We start from the raw sequence: 25,911 nt of genomic DNA, 5'->3' as shown, positions 1-25,911 counted from the left end.
ATACGCACATATCTCACACAAGACACTGCAAAAATCTTAATTCGTGCACTTATCATCTCCCGCATTGACTAATGCAATTTCCTCCTTACTGGTCTTCCCCAAAACAGACTCAAACCCCTACAATCTATTTTGCACACAGCGGCAAGATTGATTTTCCTTGCAGATCGTTATTCTTCTGCTGAATCACTCTGTATGTCTCTACACTGGTTGCCTGTTTTCTACCAAATCCAATATAAAATACTTTTACTAACCTACAAGGCCATCAACAAAGCTGCACCAACATACATCTCCTCTCTTGTCTCAAAATATCTCCCAACTCAGCAACTCCGTTCTCATCCACCCTCATTACATCCTCCCATTCCCGGTTACAGGACTTTTTTCGGGCTGCACCCACTCTATGGAATACTCTCCCTCGCACAGTAATACTCTCCTCTGGTCTACAAACTTTCAAGCGTTCTCTGAAAACCCACCAATTCAAGCAAGCTTATAATATTCCTCAACCACCCTCTTAACCTCACTACATTACCCTATTATCATCATCATAATCATTTATTTATATAGCGCCACTAATTCCGCAGCGCTGTACAGAGAACTCACTTACATCAGTCCCTGCCCTATTGGGGCTTACAGTCTAAATTCCCTAACATACACACAGACGGAGACAGACAGACAGACTAGGGTCAATTTGTTAGCAGCCAATTAACCTACTAGTGTGTTTTTGGAGTGTTATCACCCGTTACACAATTTCGCACAAGACAACTACCCCCTGAACAACATTGTTGTGTGATGGGATCATTTAGCTTATGAGTCACTTTTACCTTTGCAGTCTGGCTGGGCCGAAATGCAAAATGTAGACTTAACCTCATGTATCGAACTCCCATTGTCCCATAGATTGTAAGCTTTCGAGCAGGGCCTTCTCACCTCTTTGTCTGTTTGTTTATTTGTTTACTGTGTTGGTCCCCAATTGTAAAGCGCTACGGAATATGTTGGCGCTATATAAATAAATGATGATGATGAGGTGGTACCATCGTTTCTATCTCTAAAGCTAGCGTCATTTTTCTTTGCTGCAGTGGGAACTCTTGAGGTATATAAATACTGACCCTAGTGTGTGGACTGATCAGAATGGACTGTTTGTTAGTTCTTTGTCTAGGTACTTATCGTGATCAAATAAAAGATATTTTTTTAAAATAATTCCCCTAGCATTCAGCAATATCTATATAAATAGTTTTCTCCCGGCCACAGTGTCCGTATCTTCAGAACCTGGTCACAAGCAAAAAAACAAATTAAATCTCTTGCAATTTGTATTCTAGTTGCAGACAAATCTATTGTCTAGTGAGTTACTCAGAAACCGTGACATGACCCATACACCACCTGCTTAACATATTGGCCTCTGTACTGTACTTGAAACCCACTCTGATAGAAACCTAATATTGTTTTATTAGGGAAGAATTGTCATTGCATATGGCTGCTCTGTACAACGCCAGCTACATGCTCCTATTTTCACAATTCAACCAATGCTATTATTATCTGTAAACCATTTAACTTGGTTTGCACATAGTTCATGGGGTAACCCAGCCAGGACATTTTGCACACACTGTGATGGGGAATATTTATACACTGCGTCCGATCAATGATGGAACAATGTCGGGCAAATTCTGCAGTGTGTACGCACTCAGGACCAGCAGTGTCCATAGATCTCTATGGAGTGTGCAGAGTCACAATCTTTTCAGACGATGCTTATGACAGATGAATAGCACAGATCTGACGGTAAATCGTGGATAGTGTGTACACATGATTCTCCATGCTGATCGGGACTTGTTTTTTTGTTTTTCAATCGTTGGTAAAATCGTTAACGATATCCCATCAGGAGAAATTTTCTGTAGTCTGTACCCAGCTTATGGTCAGACATCCGCAGTGCAGTCTACTGTCCTCGTATATAAAGATAACTGTGTTAAATCTAATACACAGCCAGATCCACCTATATCTGGGCTCCTTGCAAAATTTCTCCTGGCTCAGATTAATATTGCAATAAATAATTCATCATTTGTATTACTCCTATCTTTCTTTTGGTTCATTGAGCGATTTAACCCGACAAGTACCGTCGTCTGAATAAATGACTTCTTTCTTTCCGTCACTTCTCCGTTCAGTTGCCATTAATCTGGCTATATTTGTTATTATATAAAGGACTGTGGATAAGCCAAACGATATCACATTAACAATCTCTTCCCTTCGCTTCCCACGTATTTCCTAGACATTGTGTTTTTCATATATTTCTATATGGTGATAAACTGACTTCATATCGAACATTTATATCCCTCTGTCCTTGTATCTCCTCGTCAGCATTTATGCTTTATATAGAAATAAATTATTGTATCTCCGATCCCAAATCAGTCTGCATTTCCCATCCGTTCTGTGACGGGTAATGGATTTACCATAGCGGGCACGTTCCTTGGTTCTGTGATGTGCCCACTGATGTTTCCTAGGTGATGTATTATTTCTGCACATAGTAACTGGTCGGCACTGAATAGAGTCCATCTGATGTTCTAGACATAGATATGTAAATGTTAATAATCACAATAATAGTATTTGCACTGGCTTTAGACAAAATCCTATTTATTTCGGAACAGACACGTGGGGGGTGGGAGGACGAAGGCGGGCTACGAATCTCGCCAATTTTGACTGCGTCCCGTGATGCAGTGATGCGATGCTGTCATTTTGCCGTGGGGCGGGGCCAAAATAATGCGATTGCGTCATGGAGGCTCCCACCGTCCCACTTTAGGAAGTGGGCAGGATGCGGGAGAATGCCTGCTCTTCCGGGAGACCGCGAGAGTTCCTGAAATCCTGGGAGAGTGGGCAAGTATGATGTATGTGGGGTACAGTTCATCAATGTTGTTCTCTGATCCCTATCTAATTCTTTATTATTGGTACTCCTAGCTCTGTGTCTCTTCTACAAATGCAGCTACAAGTCTCATTCTGACAGTCACATCCAGACGCGTACTTCATCCTCGCCTCCTCTCAAGCATAATGGCATAGGCAAACCGAGGGGGGGGGGGTGTCCTAGTGCCTGGAAACCCCCTCCAAGCCTGGGGCACTGTATAATTGAGGTGACTGGACCCTGCTCCCGCTTCACACGGCTCTTCTTGAAAAGGGAGAGCTGCGTGCACCTAACAGTAGTGCACACAGCATTGCCCATGTATATTATGGGGATAGGAAGAGTTGGAGAGCAGCCAAGCACTGGCTAATATTATAGCCACGCCCCCATGCATGCTGGTCACACCCACTAGTGGCGTGGTGTGGAAAACCCCCCCTCTACAAATCTTCCTAACCCCATAATATACATGGGCAACTCTGCGTGCACTACAGTTGTACGCAGCTCTCCCTTTTCAGGCAGAGCTGTGTGAAGCAGGGGCAGGGTCCAGCCACCTCAATTATACAGTGCCCCAGGCTTGGAGTGGGGTTTCCAGGCACTAGAACCCCCCCCCCCCCCCTCGGTTTGCCTATGCTCTAGAATGCAAAAAATACATTACAACTAAATTCAGTACACGACTTTGCTTCCAATGTCTGCCGAGGTACCATGTGTCATGTGCTTCATCTTAGCACAAAAATGTGGTTGAAAATGTTGCCAAGTATTGCAACACTACCTTTTTCTTCTACACCAGTTTTTACGAATGCCCTTCTACTATTTCCTTGTCATCAGTTACTTGGTCTTGTTGAAGACACCCTGGGCCTGATTCATTAAGGAAAGTTAAGCGAAAGCAGGTACGTAAGTACGGCAAAACCATGTTGCATTGGAGGGGGAGGTAAATTTAAAATGTGGGGACAGATTTATAGTTGGGATAGGGCATGTCCTAGATCGACTTTAAATTTCAGTGTACAAATAAGCTATCAGGTATTTGTGTGCTACATGAAAAAACAGACAGATTTAAATGACATCATATTTGTCAGCCAATCAAAGCTCCACTTGTGAGGACACTTTTTGCCAGGGCAGACCCGGGTTCAGTATGAACGGGATCGACTCAGGAATTTCCCGGGTCCAAGGTGCAGTGTGACCGGGGTCTGTTGAGCTGGGATGCTCTGTTACACGGCAATATCCCGGGGGCAGCAGCGTGAACGTGGTAAAGGAAAACGTACTCAATTTTTTTGCTTAACTTTCCTTAATGAATCAGGCCCCCTGTCCCTGAACATGTTAGTTACCCTGTTACTGCCTGTGTTCCCTCTCTTGTCTAATTTGGACGTAATATTTCTAATATGAAGGGAAAATCTGCATTAGTAGAAACACTTGGCGCTAAGCTGCACCGAGGACGGATTTTCTAGAGGCGCTAAGAGAGAATGCCGCATACTGTAGCAGCCAGATAATGTAGCTGTGATTGTGGTATTATAACGCAGCTTGATAAGGAGATTATAATACACCTTTAGCAATTTTATAATCTCCAGAATAATCTTCTCTAATGATAAACACCCTGTTTAATAGGAGAACTGCGGACCGCTGGGACCCCCTGTTGTTGTTTTCCTTTTAGAAAGGGAGGGGGAAGGGGATCTTAGCATCCATAAAATATGATTAGCGGCTGTCCAGCGGTAATGTTACAATAATTCCTTCGTATACCCTGTGTCAGCTTCCTCCTCTGTTCTGTGTCATGTCACTGGGGTAAGCCGGATAGATGCTGATCCTGACGCTAATTCAGCTTGTCACTGATTGTAATTCCTATGATCTGGTTTGATGGAAGGATGAGTGAGATCTGATCTTGTCCTGTGTGTTTACATTATAAATTCTCTACCATACTAACACCATGATGGGGAGATTCACGAGGAGAACATACAAACTCCACATAGAGAGTGGCCTGGTCGGAATCACACTTCATGGCAGCAATGCTCACCAGTGTGCCACCGTATTGTGTTCCTGGACAGCCGCACAGTATCACTTCTCTTGTTTGCGTCTCGGATGCCAATCTAATCATCTGTTCCAGTTTGCTGCAGTTTAAGGGTTTATTAAAGTGAAGGATTTATTTTTTTTATATACTAAATAATTCCAGCGACAACATCCTGATGAATAATGAAGGGAAGCGGAGAATGATAATGAGCGGTACGATGCTGTGTGATTCTGTGGGTGTGGCTATGCAAATTATTTAGTTTGGATTTATGGGTAGACAGGTTTTTCTCTAACGCTAATGATGATTCAAATACACCGACTTGAATCGCACAACGTACATTACATTGAATATTACACACAGCAGTAACTGACACACGTCCCTACGTTATACCAGTAGTGCCAACATCATGGCAGCAGTCGCCAATCATGGCAGCAGTGCCTACGTTATACCAACATCATCCTAACACTGTCATTATGCCAGCTGTGCCTATACCAGTGCTCATCAATAGCCCAGTATCCCAGTATATAACAGGCATGCCCACATTATGCCCAAGTGCCCAAGCAGCCTGGGTCAATTACTTTATGCCAACATGTCCCACATTATGCCAACACCACCAATGTTATGCCAGCATTGCCCATATTATACCAACAATGTTCCAGAATGTAACAGCAGACTAGTGTATCAGATGTGCCAAGCATGACTCAGACCCTGAGCCAGCATTGCCCACATTATACCAGCAATGCCCCATACATAGCAGCATCCCCAACATTATATTCTGAGTACCCAGGCGCACCAGAAGTGCCCAGCATGACTGTGCCAGCAGAGCCCATATTGTGCCACCATTGCCTCATTGTAAAACTAATGTTAACTTTATATTAAGCAAGTATTTTCCAGCTGTGCTGCCTTACTGCGCTAGCAGTATTGTGTAGATTACGCTCCATGTCATGATATTAAACTGGACCTGTGTCTAGCCCACAAGATGTGTGTGGTTTCTGTTACCCCCCCACCTCCCCCCACCTCGGGAGATCACGGAGGAAGGGTGGAGTACGACGTGGAGTCCTCATCTTCACCAGGAAGTGGGCTGGATACGTGAGAATACCACACACAAAAAAGATATTCCTGGCGCTAAAATGCAAAAATAGGTAAAATAAACTTCCAGTAAAATACCTCTAAAAACGCAACTATACTGAGATGGTCTCAACTCATCCCAAAAAAAGAAATAATAAATAAGTAAATATAGAACAGCGCGAAGAAGAGGTATATATGGGTTAATTTAAAAGATGTCCACAGGAGGATCTCCACTGAAAAATGAGTCCACCACGATTGCAAAGTAAATAAAATGAATATATAATATTTAATAAACCATTTCACAAAATGTACATAAAAACATGCGGTTGATCAAATGGCCAAAACATAACACAGTATAATATAGATACATGCAGAGTGATATATTAACCCTATATGTATTAGGTATTGTACCGCAGTAGTAAGACCACTATTATAAATGTCCCAAGATAACAAAAGATAGCTATTTGACTATCCAAAATAATAATCTTACATATCATGAATACATGAGAATGGCCTGCTCTTCCTAGGGACCCAGGAGACCTACACCTTCACCGGGGGCCCAGAAGACCTACCCCCTTCCCGGAGGCCCAGTAGACTCACCCCTTCCCCGGGGGCCCAGTAGACCCTCCCCCTTCCAAGAGGCCCAGGAGACCTACCCCCTTCCCAGGGGCCCAGTAGACCAACCCCCGTCCTGGGGATCCAGTAGACCCACCCCTTCCCCGGGGCCCAGTAGACCAACCCCCGTCCCGGGGACCCAGTAGACCCACCCCCTTCTCGGGGACCCAGGAGACCTACCCCCTTCCCAGGGACCCAGGAGACCTACCCCCTTCCCGGGGGCCCAGTAGACCAACCCCCATCCCGGGGACCCAGTAGACCCACCCCCTTCCAGGGGAGCCAGGAGACCTACCCCCTTCCCGGGGACCCAGGAGACCTACCACCTTCCCGGGAGCCCAGTAGACCCACCCCATTCCAGGGGACCCAGTAGATCCACCCCCTTCCTGGGGGCCCAGCAGACCTACCCCCTTCCCAGGGGCCCAGGAGACCTACCCCCTTCCCGGGGACCCAGGAGACCTACCCCACATTCCAGAATAGTGGGTAAGTATGACCTAGGGACATTACTGGCACAAAGTCACTGAGCTTTATTCCTTTATTTCTCTCTCCTGTTTATTAGTGTCTGCTCCTAATGCAGTATTTGGTGCCTGTGAACATTTTCAGTAGCGTTTCTGACACAGGATGTTTATTACTCTGAAATATATACATAACCATTGAAACGTATATATTTTGCATTACAGTTTTGGAAATAGTGGTTCTATGATATCATCTGTTTCTACATTTATGTGATAAGCAGAATGGTCCCAGCTAAGGTGGAGATAGTGAATCTGGGTCTGAGTCATTAAGGAGAGCAAAGCATAAAAGAGGAGTAACTTTGCACCTGGGCTAAACCATGCTACATTGGAGGGAGAGGTAAATTTAAAATGTGGGAACAGATTTGCAGTTGGGGTAGTGCATGTCCTAGATAAAGTTTACATTTCAGTGTAAATATAAAGCTATCAAGTATTTGTGTGCTGCATGAAAAAGCAGACAGTATTTTCCTTATGTGCAAAATAATAAACTAATTTGTTCCCCCCCTTGCATTGTAACATGGTTTGTCCCGGAGACCATTTACTCTTTTTTTTTTTTGCCTCCAGTGGTTGTAAAACTACAAGACCCAGCATGCACTGCCAAGAAAGGTCTCCTCTCTCTTGACACATTAGATGTGTGTGGGGGGGGTCATCCATTGTCATTAAGGGTGGGGGCTCTGAGCGCTCGCCAGCTGCAGATTCCGGTTGTCATTGGATACTGAGCCCCTCCCACAGGACGCAGTCAATGGCAGCAGATTAATAATACGTTTTATTCCGCGTTGCTGAATGATCAGTCCCCAGAGACGCAGCTGAATGATTAAACAGACACTTCTCAGGTCTGCTAGGAAGTCATTCTCCTCCTATTGTTTCTTTATTTCCTTCCTGTACTTCTTACTTTTACTTTTTTAACAACATTAATTCCTGGAAGACCTTATAATAAAGTAATGTCCAACACTCTGCAACAAGCAGATGAAAGAAACAAATTCCTCACTCTCTGCTGTTACATTTATTTATGAGGGTTCAGCTGTCAATGTGAATGAATTGGATGTTTCACTTACTGCTAGGTGGCCAAATCCAGACTGGACTGTATCTCCAACTCTCGTAGCCTAATGATCTGTAACCAAGCCCGCTACAGGGGCCAACGCAGGATTTGTAGAGAGGGGTTTACACACCACGCCGTCAGTGGGCGTGGCCAGCATGCATGGGGGCGTGGCTATAATATTAGACAGTGCTTGTCTGCTCTCCAACTCTTCCTATCCCCATAATACACATGGGCAATGCTGCGTGCACTACTGTTAGGTGCACGCAGCTCTCTCTTTTCAAGCAGAGCCGTGTGAAGCGGGAGCAGGGTCCAGCCACCTCAATTATACAGTGCCCCAGGCTTGGAAGGGGGTTTCCAGGCACTAGGAAACCCCCTCAGTTTGCCTATGCGTTAATGGGTCACCTGTGGGCAGAATGGCGGCTACTGGTCTTCGTTATGACAGGGCAATTGATTTACTAGCAACCAGGTTTTTTGCAAACATAAAGAGAAAAGTCCAATAATGAGTTTTGATTTTTAAGGGGCTTCCAGAAGAACATGTGCAAAGTGCAATACGACTAACACTGCAATCAAACAAATAGTTATAAGGTATCGGCCCACTCCCCAACATGAGAAGAAAGTTAGGTAGATGTTTTCCTGATCCACCTTTGTGTATGATCCAAGCCGGAGTCCGACAGATATTTTACGGAAAGATGATTTCAAAATACTTCATTAGTTAGGTTGGAAGTGGACACAGGTCTGTCAAGTCCAAATATTTGTAAATCCTTATTGTGTAAGTCCAGAGGAAGATAAAATACCCCCCCAAGTGATCGTTGCCAATTTAACCCCACAAATGGGAGAAAATCCTTCCCAACAATCTGATACATTCTTTGGTCAGTCACCCCCATAATGTTCTATAATAACTTCAGCTACCTATACCATTTCTTGTTAGAGAGGCATGCAATGTATTTTAGTGAATTTGCCTTCACCTCGGCATGCAGTAAGTAATTCCGCAGTTTAACCACCCTTACCGTAAAGAACCCTTCCTTATGTAGTGAAAATCTCTTTCTTCTTTTCACAACTATTGACCCCCTGTCCTCTGTACGGTTCTTGGTGTAAAACATCCATTAGACAAATGGTTGTATTAGCCTCTGATATGTTATACACATTAATTAGGTCCTAGTATGAAAAGTTAATTATTCAAACGTTTGCATTAACCGCTTAGATTATTTGAGGATGTTCGTATCTGTGCCCTCCCGAGTTCTCCTATGTCGGTCTTACAGTGAGGTGTCCAAATGTAACACATATTGCAAACATGGTCTAACTATTAACTTATAACAGTGATGGCCAATCTGATACTTTGTAGGTCGCACATTAGTATTAATTAATTAATTAATACATTTAATCAGAGACTCATTTCCCTTCCCTGACTTATTGTATTACTTTATTTGCATCATGGGCATTTCTCCCTCTTTTAATCCCAGGATTTTATTCGCCGTTTCTGCTTCGTGATCACATATCTGTATACAAACCACAAAGAATAGGACACATTCACCTGGTTGTAATAGCTGTATGTATATTATTAAAGATGGGTATATTACTCACTCCCAAATTAGAATACAGCATTACATTACATCTTGATTTTAGCAACATTGTAATCACGGTTGAAGTTGCAATTTTGGAATTTTTTTTTTTTGTTGTTGTTTTTTGAATAAGGCGTCACTATTGTTTGTCGGCATTGTGATAGTTTGTATTTTCAGCTTGTAATCTAATGTTTGTCAGGATAAGGTATGACGTTTTGTGGTTTTTACCTGGTTGTAATTATCTCATGTTTGATATTTCTCTTGCTGCTTATTTGGGTGTGTTAAGCACAGTTCAGTTTATGCCTGAGGAGGCTTGTATTGTGTGAAACGTTCACGTAAATGGTGTTAGAAGTGGGATTTTAGATTACTGCCGGAATAAAAAAGAATGTTTTGCAGCAGGGAGTCTTGGGCTGAGGCGTTAGAGGAGATTTTGGCTGCATTTTGCAGAATAAGAGGATGTATACTGTGCATTTAGCTGGAACCTGGCACCCACACAGTTCGCCTAAATGTCACCTATATTTGGCCAAATCATGGGGGGGGGTGGGGGGAGTATCATTGAAAGGGCCAAAACAGATCTGCTAATATGTCTGTGCACTATAATGTCAGTTAATGGCTGTCTTCATGTCTGTGTTTGCAATTATCAAACCCTTTGCCTGATTGACCTTTCACCCTTCCCATCATGCAGTTGTCATATAATGGCTTTCTCTTGCAGGATATGAGGAAACATGTCTTCTTGACTCTACTGGACACGGAACAATCCTACGTGGAGTCCCTGCGCACACTCATGGAGGTAGAGTACGCTCTGTTGTTGCATGCCGATTGGCCTGTACTCCGTGCTATTTGTTATGAACTCTTAGTATTAACACCACTTCACAAATAATGCTGTTTCTAACGCTGTGTATGGAAATGTTTTATGAAGGTCATCTTTAAACTGCGCTTTGTAATGGCGCTATCTTCATGCTGTGCGACACCCTGTTTGCAATCATTCAAAAAAGGTAATGTTGTAGTAGTAATATTGGGCCTGATTCATCAAGGTACGCAAACGCATACGCATCTGCCAAACGGGACTTGAGCTACGTAAAACACCACATACGCAGCGCAAACAGAGCAGATACGGCACTCAAAGTCAACTCAATCTCAAACTCCAACGCAAATATAACGGTTTGTGTCACTCAAAGTATGAAACACAGATGCGTATGCGTTTGCGTACCTTGATGAATCAGGCCCATTATTATTTATAAAGTGCCAGACTTCTGCTACAGTGCAGATAGTGACTTATCACCTCTAAACAAACAACCTTAATAGACTGGTACAAATAGAGAGCAATCTGCTGATGGGGTTTAAATTTTAGGAGGATTTGGTGACTTTTCCAAAGAGGAGCAATTTATGTAAAATTTTAAAGGGACTGTAACCTAAAAACAAAGTTTTGTTTCCTAATTAATCCTTGCACAAGGGAGACAGACACAGTTTTATGTTATACCTCTGTACAGACTGAGGTGGTTGTGTCTAGTAACTCTGAGTCTTGTATTTGTGATTTATTTCATATATGACCCCACCTCCCATGACATCATTCCCTGTCCCAATTATGTCATATCTCTTGCTACTAGGACACGCCCTCAAGACATTTGTTGGCTTCTTTACCTACCTTACATCCGTGAGATCTAGAGATAAGCTAAAATGGGGATTGATGATTTGGTTCAAAAGTGGATGGGGCAATTGTTTTACTAAGACTTTGCCCACGTCTGTACCCCCCCGAGTGGCAGAGGCATGATACCTGGAGAGTAGGCAACTATGCCCCAAGATATTGTTTTATGAGAGGAGGAAATTTATTCATTATTAGAAATGTTATCGCTGGAGGTAGTCCATTTTTTGTATTGGGCGAAGCATAAGTGATTGTTTAATGTTAACGGGGCTACTATGGACAACAGAACTAAAGTAAAACAATGGCAACTTTACTGAATGCTGAGCTCTGCAAGCAGACCTATAATCATCATATAAACTAGGTAACGTTCTATAGAAGAATGTTTGTAATCCATCCCTGATATTTATATGAGAAAAGTTCTAAAGGATGATACCGAACCATACGGGTTTAGAGCCACGTTAAAGAGTTCAGAGTTGGGGATAGTCTGATGGGGTAAGGTAGGGAATTAATAGAAGAGGTGCAGCAGAGGAGGAGTGCCGGAGATCATTGTTGGAGTGTAGAGGTCTTCTTGGTGGCATTATAAGATTGGTGATATGACGAGGAGTATGGTTATGGTGAACTCTGTCTCTATGATTAATTTATGAGAATATAGGGTGCAACCCAGGAGCGTAACTACCAACATAGCAGCCAGAGGGTTGGTAGCAATGCATTAATGGAGCAGTAAGTCTTATCCCTAAAGGGAAAGGGCACTTTTCCTCCAAATCCCCCAGGGAGAAGGCCCCATAGAGGGACAAGTGTCTTCAGGCCCCCTTTGCCAAAGCTAGTGGAGCGGCCCCTTGACCTCCAGAGCCAAAACGCCACTTAGGATGCCCGCAAGGCTCGCCAGGCCCCTTTTCCCCCAAGGTAGGCTGAAAGCATCCCCTGGAGAACTGGTTCTTCAGCTTCTCCCAGAAGGAGGGAGCCTTTGATGACTAGGGGAGAGGGTTGTCCATAAGGGTCTTTAACCAAACCCTGAAAACAAAAACATGCCACATACAAAGAAAGAAAAGACTTGCAAACATGTATAGCGTGTAGTACAAGTGTATAATAAATAAATAGTGCCAACTACGGCCTCAGCCTCTCCGGCTCAAATATAAAAAAAATTATCCCTACCCACGCCAAAAGGCTATAGGGCAAAGGAAAAATGGTGCCACCTTAAATTTTAAACTGTTTAGTGCTAAGTGCCGTTCTCTGAGCACGTGGCTGCTCCATCACTAGTGTTTTTTCGGGTTCCCCTCATGGCCAAAGGACCAAGTGACGGCCCATCACCTACAAGGGGCGCCACTGCGTACATGGGCACCTACACATGATCTTAGCCAAAGGCAGATAAACTAAGTATTATTACTGCTCTGGAGGCCCCCACTCTGCGCGGGTACAATGCGCGTGCAGTAGGGTTGTGGTGGGCACACCGTGGAGGAGATAGAAGGGAGGGTGCAGTAGTCACTGTGGGATAGAAGACAATGGATTCGTAGTTGTGTATATTACTTTGTTTAGAGATGACTTATTTTGACCATAGTGTGCATACAGAAGCAGCAGCACGTGGGGGTGGACTGAAGTAGATAGCAGGGTCCCTTTTATATTTGGGTCGTCCCGGATCAGGCTGCATGTTAAAGTAGATACGGGATAAAGCTCACAGTTACCCATAGAGGGAGATGAAAGTGCCGGCCGGGCATGATCCATGGCACAGCTTGCAGGTGATCTGTGTAACACATCCAGCAGCTGCACAGAACAATTCCTGTTACTGCAGAATATTCCCTGAAATACTAGATGTAGGAGCTCTGCACAGAGCTACGGTATCATCTATCCAGCACTCGGAAGACAACTAAACAACTTACCTACAACCAAGTCACTGACTGTGTGTGGTAACTTGCCACCAAGTTGGAGGGAAGTAATTCCCGCCACCATCACCGGCACAACTTATTTCTGGGTGTTTCTGTAGCTGCTGCAGCACCTCTTGGCTGGTTCCTCCTGACGGTTTTACTTTGGATCCGGACCACTGGATGGAGAGCAGAGCGTTGACTTTGGACACTGGGCTTTTCACAGCACTGGATTAGAGTGTTAGCTCTTCCCTGTAAGTCACAGGAATACAGCGGGTATAAGTGTCTGACAGGGGTAGAGCAGGATCTGTAACAGTACTCGCATATCAGCATCTTATATGTAGTGCAGATGCTACGTACTTTTAATCCAGCCACATGTCCCTTAAACCAGTCCAGACAGATTTCCTATCACGAGAGATTAGTCTAGACTGTGCTTTTTACTTTGTCTGTTTCCAGTGTTGGGGTGGGGGTTTCTCCCCAATATCTATGAGCTGCCAGGTCAGTTTAGCCCCCAGTCCACCCTGGCTCCAGTAAGTCTTTAAATCTCCCACCCAATAAAAACTTCCTGGGTTTATTGCCACCTGTGCACTACCCTCCCATATGGAGGGTAGCATGGGGGTCAGCTTGCAGGGGTTCCCCCCCAGTGGTGCACGCAGGGGGGGTTTCTGAGTCTCCAGAAACCCCCCCTGCGCTAACTAAGTGGCCGCTATAGCTGCACTGTCCTATACAGCAGCCGCGGCGCTGTCAAAGAAGCGTCCGCGGCGGTGCTGTAGTGTATACAGCACCGCCGCGGACGCTTCTTAGACAGCGCCGCGGCTGCTGTATAGGACAGCGCTGAAGAAACGGGGGGTGTTTTTTTGGGGGGGTCGGGGGGAACCCCCCCCCCCCTTCCCCCCGACAATCCTCCGTTCGCCCTGCCCCCTCTCACACACTTCTGTGGGGCTACTAGAGCTGTCTTCTCCTGTTCCCAGCACTCGGGAAGGCAGCATAAACCCCACTATGACCCACCCAGTAGACCTCCAGGGGAAGTTTATTTTACAGTTCTAACTTTTTTTATAGTCTGCTAGTTTGCATAAGATGCACTGTGCTGAAAATATAAGTGAAACTCCCCCCGTAGCATGTGCAGAGTGATGGGAAGCGGGAACCAGCCACTGTCCCTAAAGCTTTAATAATAATATCACACAAGTGTCCATTCCAGCTTTGCGCTCAGCCATGTTAAATGACCCCCTATTGTGTAACATTATTTATCTCATTCTAGCTGGCACGATGCAGGTGCTTCCTAAGACACTGAGCATTTAGTCTGCCCTGGAATCACATTCACATTTACCAGCAGATACTGGGAATGTTTGAGTGCGAGAGATGAAGAGAGTGAGGTGGTCAGATAAGAAGAACGCTTCACATAAAGCAATTGCTCGCTCTTCTCGGCCAAACTCCGCAGACCTGTCAGCCCCCCGTAAATCTCTCAGCCTTGTTGTCCGCTCCACTGGCTCCACTGATGTTTGCTGGAAATCTCTTTATTTCTTCAGCCTTTAAGGGTTCACCTACGGCCCTCAGCTCCTTCCTGCCTTATTGTCAGATGTGCGATCCTGCTGATGTGTTATTACAGATAGGGGTCTCTTTCTTTAATTAAATGTATTGTTTTAGCTTATTACTGAGATTAAGGGTAATGTGTGGCCCTATTGAAGGTTAGAAGGCCCTGATGCAGGGGCAAACCCAGGATTTGTAGAGGGTGGTTTCCACACCACGCCACCAGTGGGCGTGACCAGCATGCATGGGGGCGTGGCTATAATTTTAGAGAGTGCTTGGTTGCTCTCCAACTCTTCCTATCCCCATAATATACATGGGCAATGCTGCGTGCACTACTGCTAGGTGCACACAGCTCTCCCTTTTCAAGCAGAGCTGTGTGAAGTGGGAGCAGGTTCCAGCCACCTCAGTTATACAGTGCCCCAGGCTTAGAGGAGGGTTTCCAGGCACTAGGAACCCCCCCCCATCGGTTTGCCTAGGTGATGTGTATCGAGTTGCCTTTCACTATAGTAACAGCATTGATTGCAGACATTGGCTGGGTCTGTTGAAGAGGTATTGACACAAATTGACCAGTTTTCTCATTGGAGTTGGTGGAATTAAAGAGAATCGTCCAGACAGATTCATTCATTTGTATTGCCCTTGCATACGTCAACAGCTTAAGCTTGAACATTGGATGTATCTGCACAGCAGATCTGTTGTCGTATCCAAGGGCAGTGTAGATACACAGATCTTCCCAGACAATAGAATTCCCTGACGTGAACATTCCATGTAATAACACTATAGCGTCTCATTCCATTCATTTAACTTTCAATAGTTCCAGGAATGTCTTCATGTGCTGAGTTTATAAATGTTCAGACATTACGTTTCCTTCTGTCTATATTATCTCTATGATATGTGTAGCTTTTATCATGGTCTGTCTGTCTGGAACATGAGTTTGGTTTGTTCACTGCAGAGTTTTGGTGTGTTCTGTTCTCGGAGACGCACAGTGTATTCTGGTATCAGACAAGACAATGAGCGGTTCCTCCGTACGATATCCTGTGGACACTGTGTTCCCAGTACAGCAGACAGATCAATCTCTGCGCGCAGTAATCGGGCAGAAACCACGGAGTGCACATGTTTTTGGAAAAAAAAACACAGATTCACCCTCTGAATGTCGTATTGCGAAGCTCTGCTATAAATAGCAGCAGAATGTGCTACAATCAAAAGCATATTCAAAAATCCATCATCTTGAAACCTGTATTTCTCCTGCAGACACGGTACAACATTGTATCACGCGGGTGCGTCACATTCTTAAACGAAGATGATTGGAATCTGTTTTTGTCTTTGCATTAATTAAAACAAAATTATTATTCAGCCTCTTCCTGCTAACAATGACTGCCCTATACATAAGTTTTACTATTATTGTGAAAATACAAATTCTGATATGCCCAACTGGCTGAGACTTGTGGTTCCACAGCGGGGAGGGGGGGGGAGAGCACAAACCCTTTCTGATGCCCTTGGGACTGATAAGACTAAGTCAATTTGTGAAGGACAGATTCACATTTCATCCTTATCACTTGTCTTTTTGTTTCCCACTGCTAGCTCCAGGGTGGTCTTATTATAATGGATTTAAAGCAACCCAGAGGTGAGAGCGTGTTCCTGGGAACCAGACAGTGAGAATGTGGGTGGGGGATAAGCAGCGATAGCAGCTACCTATCATCAAACACACATTTTTATTCAGAGACATAGGAGGGTTGGAGAATAATTGAGGGCACAGAATGGAGGTGGAGAATGTTGGAGGGCACAGAATGGAGGAGGAGAATGTTGGAGGGTATAAAATGGAAGTGGAGAATAATTGAGGGTACAGAATGGAGGAGGAGAATGTTGGAGGGCACAGAATGAAGGTGGAGAATGTTGGAGGGAATAAAATGGAAGTGGAGAATAATTGAGGGTACAGAATGGAGGAGGAGAATGTTGGAGGGCACAGAATGAAGGTGGAGAATGTTGGAGGGCACAGAATGGAGGTGGAGAAAGTTGGAGGGCACAGAATGAAGGAGGAGAATGTTGGAGGGCACAGAATGAAGGAGGAGAATGTTGGAGGGCACAGAATGGAGGTGGAGAATGTTGGAGGGCACAGAATGGAGGAGGAGAATGTTGGAGGGTACAGAATGAAGGAGGAGAATGTTGGAGGGTACAGAATGGAGGTGGAGAATGTTGGAGGGTACAGAATGGAGGAGGAGAATGTTGGAGGGTACAGAATGGAGGTGGAGAATAATTGAGGGTACAGAATGGAGGAGGAGAATGTTGGAGGGCACAGAATGGAGGAGGAGAATGTTGGAGGGCACAGAATGGAGGTGGAGAGTGTTGGAGGGTACAGAATGGAAGTGGAGAATAATTGAGGGCACATAATGGAGGAGGAGAATGTTGGAGGGCACAGAATGGAGGTGGAGAGTGTTGGAGGGTACAGAATGGAAGTGGAGAATAATTGAGGGCACATAATGGAGGAGGAGAATGTTGGAGGGCACAGAATGGAGGTGGAGAGTGTTGGAGGGTAGAGAATGGAAGTGGAGAATAATTGAGGGTACAGAATGGAATTGGAGAATGTTGGGGGGCATAAAATGGAGGTGGAGAATGTTGGAGGGCACAGAATGGAGGTGGAGAATGTTGGAGGGTACAGAATTGAGGAGTAGAATGTTGGAGAGCACAGAATGGAGGTGGAGAATGTTGGAGGGCACAGAATGGAGGTGGAGAATGTTGGAGGGTACAGAATGGAAGTGGGAAATAATTGAGGGCACAGAATGGAGGTGGAGAATGTTGGAGGGCACAGAATGGAGGTGGAGAATGTTGGAGGGTACAGAACGGAAGTGGAAAATAATTGAGGGCACAGAATGGAGATGGAGAATGTTGGAGGGCACAGAATGGAGGAGGAGAATGTTGGAGGGCACAGAATGGAGGTGGAGAATGTTGGAGGGTACAGAATTGAAGTGGAAAATAATTGAGGGCACAGAATGGAGGTGGAGAATGTTGGAGGGCACAGAATGGAGGAGGAAAATGTTGGAGGGTACAGAATGGAAGTGGAGAATGTTGGAGGGTACAGAATGGAAGTGGAAAATAATTGAGGGCACAGAATGGAGGTGGAGAATGTTGGAGGGCACAGAATGGAGGAGGAAAATGTTGGAGGGTACAGAATGGAAGTGGAGAATAATTGAGGGCACAGAATGGAGGAGGAGAATGTTGGAGGGTACAGAATGGAGGAGGAGAATGTTGGAGGGTACAGGATGGAAGTGGAGAATGTTGGAGAGCACAGAATGGAATTGGAAAATGTTAGAGGGTACAGGATGGGGGTGGAGAATGTTGGAGGGCACAGAATGGAGGTGGAGAATATTGGAGGGCACAGAATGGAGGAGGAGAATGTTGGAGGGCACAGAATGGAGGTGGAGAGTGTTGGAGGGTACAGAATGGAAGTGGAGAATAATTGAGGGCACATAATGGAGGAGGAGAATGTTGGAGGGCACAGAATGGAGGTGGAGAGTGTTGGAGGGTACAGAATGGAAGTGGAGAATAATTGAGGGCACAGAATGGAGGTGGAGAGTGTTGGAGGGCACAGAATGGAGGTGGAGAGTGTTGGAGGGTACAGAATGGAATTGGAGAATGTTGGGGGGCATAAAATGGAGGTGGAGAATGTTGGAGGGCACAGAATGGAGGTGGAGAATGTTGGAGGGTACAAAATTGAGGAGTAGAATGTTGGAGAGCACAGAATGGAGGTGGAGAATGTTGGAGGGCACAGAATGGAGGTGGAGAATGTTGGAGGGTACAGAATGGAAGTGGGAAATAATTGTGGGCACAGAATGGAGGTGGAGAATGTTGGAGGGCACAGAATGGAGGTGGAGAATGTTGGAGGGTACAGAACGGAAGTGGAAAATAATTGAGGGCACAGAATGGAGATGGAGAATGTTGGAGGGCACAGAATGGAGGAGGAAAATGTTGGAGGGTACAGAATGGAAGTGGAGAATGTTGGAGGGTACAGAATGTACCCTGGAAAATAATTGAGGGCACAGAATGGAGGTGGAGAATGTTGGAGGGCACAGAATGGAGGAGGAAAATGTTGGAGGGTACAGAATGGAAGTGGAGAATAATTGAGGGCACATAATGGAGGAGGAGAATGTTGGAGGGCACAGAATGGAGGAGGAGAATGTTGGAGGGTACAGAATGGAAGTGGAGAATAATTGAGGGCACATAATGGAGGAGGAGAATGTTGGAGGGCACAGAATGGAGGTGGAGAGTGTTGGAGGGCACAGAATGGAGGAGGAGAATGTTGGAGGGTACAGAATGGAAGTGGAGAATAATTGAGGGCACATAATGGAGGAGGAGAATGTTGGAGGGCACAGAATGGAGGTGGAGAGTGTTGGAGGGCATAGAATGGAGGTGGAGAGTGTTGGAGGGTAGAGAATGGAAGTGGAGAATAATTGAGGGTACAGAATGGAATTGGAGAATGTTGGGGGGCATAGAATGGAGGTGGAGAATGTTGGAGGGCACAGAATGGAGGTGGAGAATGTTGGAGGGTACAGAATGGAAGTGGAAAATAATTGAGGGTACAGAATGGAGGTGGAGAATGTTGGAGGGCACAGAATGGAGGAGGAGAATGTTGAAGGGTACAGAATGGAAGTGGAGAATAATTGAGGGTACAGAATGGAGGTGGAGAATGTTGGAGGGTACAGAATGGAAGTGGAGACTAATTGAGGGTACGGAATGGAATTGGAGAATGTTGGGGGGCATATAATGGAGGTGGAGAATGTTGGAGGGCACAGAATGGAGGTTGAGAATATTGGTGGGCACAGAATAGAGGTGGAGAATGTTGGAGGGTACAGAATGGAAGTGGAAAATAATTGAGGGCACAGAATGGAGGTGGAGAATGTTGGAGGGCACAGAATGGAGGAGGAGAATGTTGGAGGGTACAGAATGGAGGTGGAGAGTGTTGGAGGGCACAGAATAGAGGAGGAGAATGTTGGAGGGTACAGAATGGAAGTGGAGAATAATTGAGGGCACATAATGGAGGAGGAGAATGTTGGAGGGCACAGAATGGAGGTGGAGAGTGTTGGAGGGTACAGAATGGAGGAGGAGAATGTTGGAGGGTACATAATGGAAGTGGAGAATAATTGAGGGTACAGAATGGAATTGGAGAATGTTGGGGGGGCATAGAATGGAGGTGGAGAATGTTGGAGGGCACAGAATGGAGGTGGAGAATGTTGGAGGGTACAGAATGGAAGTGGAAAATAATTGAGGGCACAGAATGGAGGTGGAGAATGTTGGAGGGCACAGAATGGAGGAGGAGAATGTTGGAGGGTACAGAATGGAAGTGGAGAATAATTGAGGGTACAGAATGGGGGTGGAGAATGTTGGAGGGTACAGAATGGAAGTGGAGACTAATTGAGGGTACGGAATGGAATTGGAGAATGTTGGGGGGCATAGAATGGAGGTGGAGAATGTTGGAGGGCACAGAATGGAGGTGGAGAATATTGGTGGGCACAGAATGGAAGTGGAAAATAATTGAGGGCACAGAATGGAGGTGGAGAATGTTGGAGGGCACAGAATGGAGGAGGAGAATGTTGGAGGGTACAGAATGGAGGTGGAGAGTGTTGGAGGGCACAGAATGGAGGAGGAGAATGTTGGAGGGTACAGAATGGAAGTGGAGAATAATTAAGGGCACATAATGGAGGAGGAGAATGTTGGAGGGCACAGAATGGGGGAGGAGAATGTTGGAGGGTACAAAATGGAAGTGGAGAATAATTGAGGGCACATAATGGAGGAGGAGAATGTTGGAGGGCACAGAATGGAGGTGGAGAATGTTGGAGGGTACAGAATGGAAGTGGAAAATAATTGAGGGCACAGAATGGAGGTGGAGAATGTTGGAGGGCACAGAATGGAGGAGGAGAATGTTGGAGGGTACAGAATGGAAGTGGAAAATAATTGAGGGCACAGAATGGAGGTGGAGAATGTTGGAGGGCACAGAATGGAGGTGGGGAATGTTGGAGGGTACAGAATGGAAGTGGAGACTAATTGAGGGTACAGAATGGAATTGGAGAATGTTGGGGGGCATAGAATGGAGGTGGAAAATAATTGAGGGCACAGAATGGAGGTGGAGAATGTTGGAGGGCACAGAATGGAGGAGAATGTTGGATGGTACAGAATGGAAGTGGAGAATAATTGAGGGCACATAATGGAGGAGGAGAATGTTGGAGGGCACAGAATGGAGGTGGAGAGTGTTGGAGGGTACAGAATGGAAGTGGAGAATAATTGAGGGTACAGAATGGAATTGGAGAATGTTGGGGGGCATAGAATAGAGGTGGAGAATGTTGGAGGGCACAGAATGGAGGTGGAGAATATTGGTGGGCACAGAATGGAGGTGGAGAATGTTGGAGGGTACAGGATGGAAGTGGAGAATAATTGAGGGTACAGAATGGAGGTGGAGAATGTTGGAGTGTACAGAATGGAAGTGGAGAATAATTGAGGGTACAGAATGGAAGTGGAGAATGTTGGGGGGCATAGAATGGAGGTGGAGAATGTTGGAGGGCACAGAATGGAGGTGGAGAATGTTAAAGGGGTGGTGGAGAATAATTGAGGGCACAGAATGGTGGTGGAGAGTGTTGGAGGGCATGAAATTGAAGTGGAGATTGTTGGAGGGCACAGAATGGAGGTTGAGAATGTTAAAGGGGAGGTGGAGAATAATTGAGGGTCCAAAATGGAGGTGGAGAATGTTGGAGGGTTTGGAATCAAGCTGGAGAATATTGGAGAGTTCAGGACTGAGATGGAAAGCATTGGAGGGCACAGAATTGCAATGGAAAATGTTGCATTAAGCTGTATTTTGTTCTCGATCATATTTCAGTTTGTTACTGGTCTGTACAGTGCAAAATGTCTCATAGAAGAAGAAAATGATTTCCCCCCCTAATTCCTTTAGACGTGCGGATATATAATTCATTTTCACACTCGCTCTTCCCAAAGGCTTCAGTGTAACAGAGTATCTCATTTAAGATGACACATTGATAGCAGAATTTACACATCGATAATAAATAATGACACTGAGAATGTTTGTATCACTGGGCTAACAACTCGTTCTCTGGGTATATAGGGTGAAAAACTGCAAATTACTTTTGTTTTCTATTGACAAAGGTTCTCCTGGGCCTACCCCTAAGACTCCTGCCCCCTTCTGGAGGGAATGTGCAAAAATTCTCCCCGAGACAGTACAGAGATCCCATGTAAATTGTAACATTTTTCTAAATAGGTTTGCTTATGTCTTTAAAAGTACATATCAGTAGGCATTTGATGTATGCATTTTACATTACTTATTTAATAAATCATTCTTGAGTCCATACCTATTTGTATATTACTTGTTCCTGTAAAATTTTTACCATTGATATTTGTCCATGCGTTTGCTACAATTCAATGCATTGGAAAACTATAAGAATCATCTCTAAAACACAAGTAAAAATTCAACACAAGTGTACAAGGGTGTACAGCCTTAATTTTTAAAAAATGATCTTCTATTTTGTTTTGAATCTTTTTATATCATGTATATACATACGTTGATCAGCCACAACATTAACACAACATTAATATTGTGTAGGTCCCCCTCATGCCACCATAACAGCTCTGACCCGTCGAGGCATGGACTCCACCTGACCTCTGATGGTGTCCTGTGGTATCTGGCACAAAAAAACGTTGGCAGCAGATCCTTTAAGCCCTGTAGGTAGTGAGGTGGGGCCTCCATGGCTCGGACTTGTTTGCCAGCACATCCCACAGATGCTCGATCAGATTGTGATCTTGGGGATTTGGAGGCAAAGTCAACACCTTGATCTTTGTCATGTTCCTCAATCCATTCCTGAACAATGTTTGCAGTGTTGCAGGGCGCATTATCCTGCTAAAAGAGGCCACTGCCATCAGGGAATACTGTTGTCATGAAGGGTGTACTTGGTCTACACCAATGTTTAGGTATATGGTTCGTGTCAAAGTAACATCCACATGAATGCCAGGACCCAGGTTTCCCAGCAGAACATTGCCCAGAGCATCACACTGCCTCCGCCAGCTTGTCTTCTTCCCGTAGTGCATCCTGGTGCAATCTCTTCCCCAGGTAAACAACGTACACGCACCCGGCCGTCCACTGAATGTAAAAGAAAACGTGATTCATCAGACCAGGCCACCTTCTTCCATTGCCCCATGGTCCAGTTCTGGCACTCACGTGCCCATTGTAGGCGCTTTTGGTGGTGGACAGAGGTCAGCATGGGCACTCTGACCCGTCTGCGACTACGCAGCCCCATACACAGCAATTTTATTCACTTCACTTGTCAGTGGTTTAATGTTGTAGCTGATCAGTGTATATGGAGAGCAGAGTGTCAGTAGTGTCTGAATGTCTTTTATTGTACAGAATTATGAGTCAATAATCTGTATATAAATGATATGAACTCACAGTGTACATGGAGTATGGTTTATTGTACCAGAAACAAATAACACTCCTGTGAAGATCTTACAGTTGTTATCTGTGAACATTTGGCCCAATGCCTGCACTTCTTGTCTCCCTAGGGCAGAAATCCTGGATGGGAATCTGCCCCCGGGATTATCTGAGGTCAGTCTGAAATGCTCTCTCCACAAAGTGTCTTTTTAAAATATATATATATATATATATATATATATATATCGCTAGAAGCAGGCTGTTTATTTCTCATGTACTTAACTGAAGCTGAAACGTTTGAAGCTGTCACACAGTCTAAACCTTTTATATGCCAAATGCCAAGGTCTGATTCTCTATTTAAACAGCAATAAATGTTCTATAAATTAATGTTAGATGAGGTCACACTATTGGCAATTTTAACGTAAAACACACAAGTAGACGTTCAGGTCTAGAATCCTGTTCCTGCACAATAATTTGAATTGGAAAGGAGGTGGCAAAACATATCAAAGTGCATCTTTAAGGGGTAGTTGGAATTGTGCAATGCTCTGCAGATCTCTGGAGATTCCTAGTGTTGGATTTAGTATTGCCACTGCCCTAAGCATTGTGAGGAAATACACCCTAAATAAATAACCGTGCACCCCACGTGTCTTTTTGGAACACCCCTCTCACAACTACGTTTACTGAGCAAATAAGTGGTTGTTAATGACCAGATTGAAAAAAAAAAGAAATCATCATAAAACAAGATTTGTGCTGCCCTGGGCCGTAGGGCAAAAAAGCTAAAACAATAAAGCAAATCATGTCAGTTATGCTTGCTGTGGTATCACAGATAATTTACCTGTATTAATCTACCAATTGACAGTCTGTACACGGCTATTTTTAGTTTTTTTTATTACTATTTGCAAAGAGCCAACATATTAAGCAGCACTGTACATTGAAGGGATCATGATACAAACAAATGATGTCCAGCAACATAAAATGAAAGGTAAAGATGGCCCTCCCCAAATGAGCTTACAATCTAACAGGTGTGGAGAATATTGGATATAAAAGGTGTATATAAAAGGATAAGAATTGTAGCTGCTGTTGGTGAAACATGTCCATGTATTGTGTTTTGGAGCAGATTAGCACACCAGTCACACCAGCATCAGCTCTGCATTGCCCCAGAGCGATACAAGATACACAGGCACCGGTCTTCTGATCTGGAATATTTGTATCCACCGTGCGGTGGATTGTCATACAGCCGGCGTCAGACTCCCAGATCCTCCGTTTCGTATGTTTATCTTCAAAGTATTTCGGCTATGAGAGGAGAACTTGTACATTTTTGAAGTAGGTTTGTTAAAGAGCAACCTGTTGAAGCCGGCTGGACGTATAGTCGTGAGAATGGGATTTATTAATTCGTTGGGAACCAGATCCTCATGAATATTGGTCAGGAGCCCCCATAATGTCACTATCTCATCGTGAAAACATTCTTATGAATAATTAGAACAGTAATATAATAGAAGCTTAAGATCAAGGTCAAGACAGATTGTGTGGAGCGATTATAGACTCCGAATTCCAACTATGCCTTAGATAAGTGAGCCTTCAGCTGCTGCCCTTCCAGCCTTCCCCTGCGACCCTTCAGAGCCTTCCCCTGCGGCCCCTTTGTGCCTTCCACTGCGGCCCCTCCGAGCCTTCCCCTGCGGCCCCTCCGAGCCTTCCCCTGTGACCCCTCCGAGCCTTCCCCTGCGGCCCCTCCGAGCCTTCCCCTGCGGCCCCTCCGAGCCTTACCCTGCGGCCCCTCCGACCCTTCACCTGCGCCCCCTCCTGCCATCACCTGCGGCCCCTCCGACCCTTCACCTGCGCCCCCTCCTGCCATCACCTGCGGCCCCTCCGACCCTTCACCTGCGGCCCCTCCGACCCTTCACCTGCGGCCCCTAGCTCCTTCCTGCTTTATTGTCAGATGTTTATTATAACTTGTAACACTTATGTAAAAGACCTGCTGATATGTTATTACAGGTAGGTGACGCTTTGATTAAATGTATTGTTTTATCTTATTACTGACGTCAAGGGTACTGTGCGGCCCTTATGAGGGTTCGAGGGACCCTGAAGTGTATCAGGTTTTAAGTTCACTGTCTTAGATGTTTTTTAGTATCTGTTATAAGTACCCGTAAAAGTCCAGCAAACCTTTATTTAGTCAGACCTCCCCTCTAGCCCCCCTAGAGCCCATCTGGTGTCCGGAGCTGGTAAGCGCCATTGCGGTAAACGGGAGCGTAGTATGTGCTGGCAGAGCGTTAATAGATCTTCTTGGAGGGGAATATTCCAGCTATGATACTAGCGATATATAAGTCTACACCTGGACTGGTGAGTAACTTAATTTGGTTGATCTGGGGTCTGATTTTTAAACCAGTATAGATCGGTAGGGACAGGGCAGAGGGCAGTATAATAAGGGATGGGGGGGTCAGTATTATAAGGGATGGGGGGGGGTCAGTATTATAAGGGATGGGGGGGTCAGTATTATAAGGGATGGTGGGGGGTCCGTATTATAAGGGATGGGGGGGTCAGTATTATAAGGGATGGTGGGGAGTCAGTATTATAAGGGATGGGGGGGGTTCAATATTATAAGGGATGGGGGGGTCAGTATTATAAGGGATGGGGGGGTCAGTATTATAAGGGATGGGGGGGTCAGTATTATAAGGGATGGTGGGGGGTCCGTATTATAAGGGATGGGGGGGTCAGTATTATAAGGGATGGGGGGGTCAGTATTATAAGGGATGGTGGGGAGTCAGTATTATAAGGGATGGGGGGGGTTCAATATTATAAGGGATGGGGGGGT

At 45.1% G+C, this 25,911-nt stretch overlaps 1 protein-coding gene across 2 annotated transcripts in view; it reads left to right on the top strand.

Moving 5' to 3' along the window:
- Positions 1–25,911, top strand: part of ARHGEF17 (Rho guanine nucleotide exchange factor 17) — a 184,326-nt gene that overhangs the window by 100,064 nt on the left and 58,351 nt on the right. For both annotated transcript variants that reach the window (XM_075198530.1, XM_075198531.1), the window contains exon 3: positions 10,371–10,448. In XM_075198530.1, coding sequence (XP_075054631.1) covers positions 10,371–10,448 — 78 coding nt within the window. The remainder of the gene's footprint in view (positions 1–10,370; positions 10,449–25,911) is intronic.

Source organism: Mixophyes fleayi, chromosome 2, assembly GCF_038048845.1.
Source record: "Mixophyes fleayi isolate aMixFle1 chromosome 2, aMixFle1.hap1, whole genome shotgun sequence".
Lineage (NCBI taxonomy): Eukaryota > Metazoa > Chordata > Amphibia > Anura > Limnodynastidae > Mixophyes > Mixophyes fleayi.
This window is presented reverse-complemented; position numbering and strand designations above follow the sequence as displayed.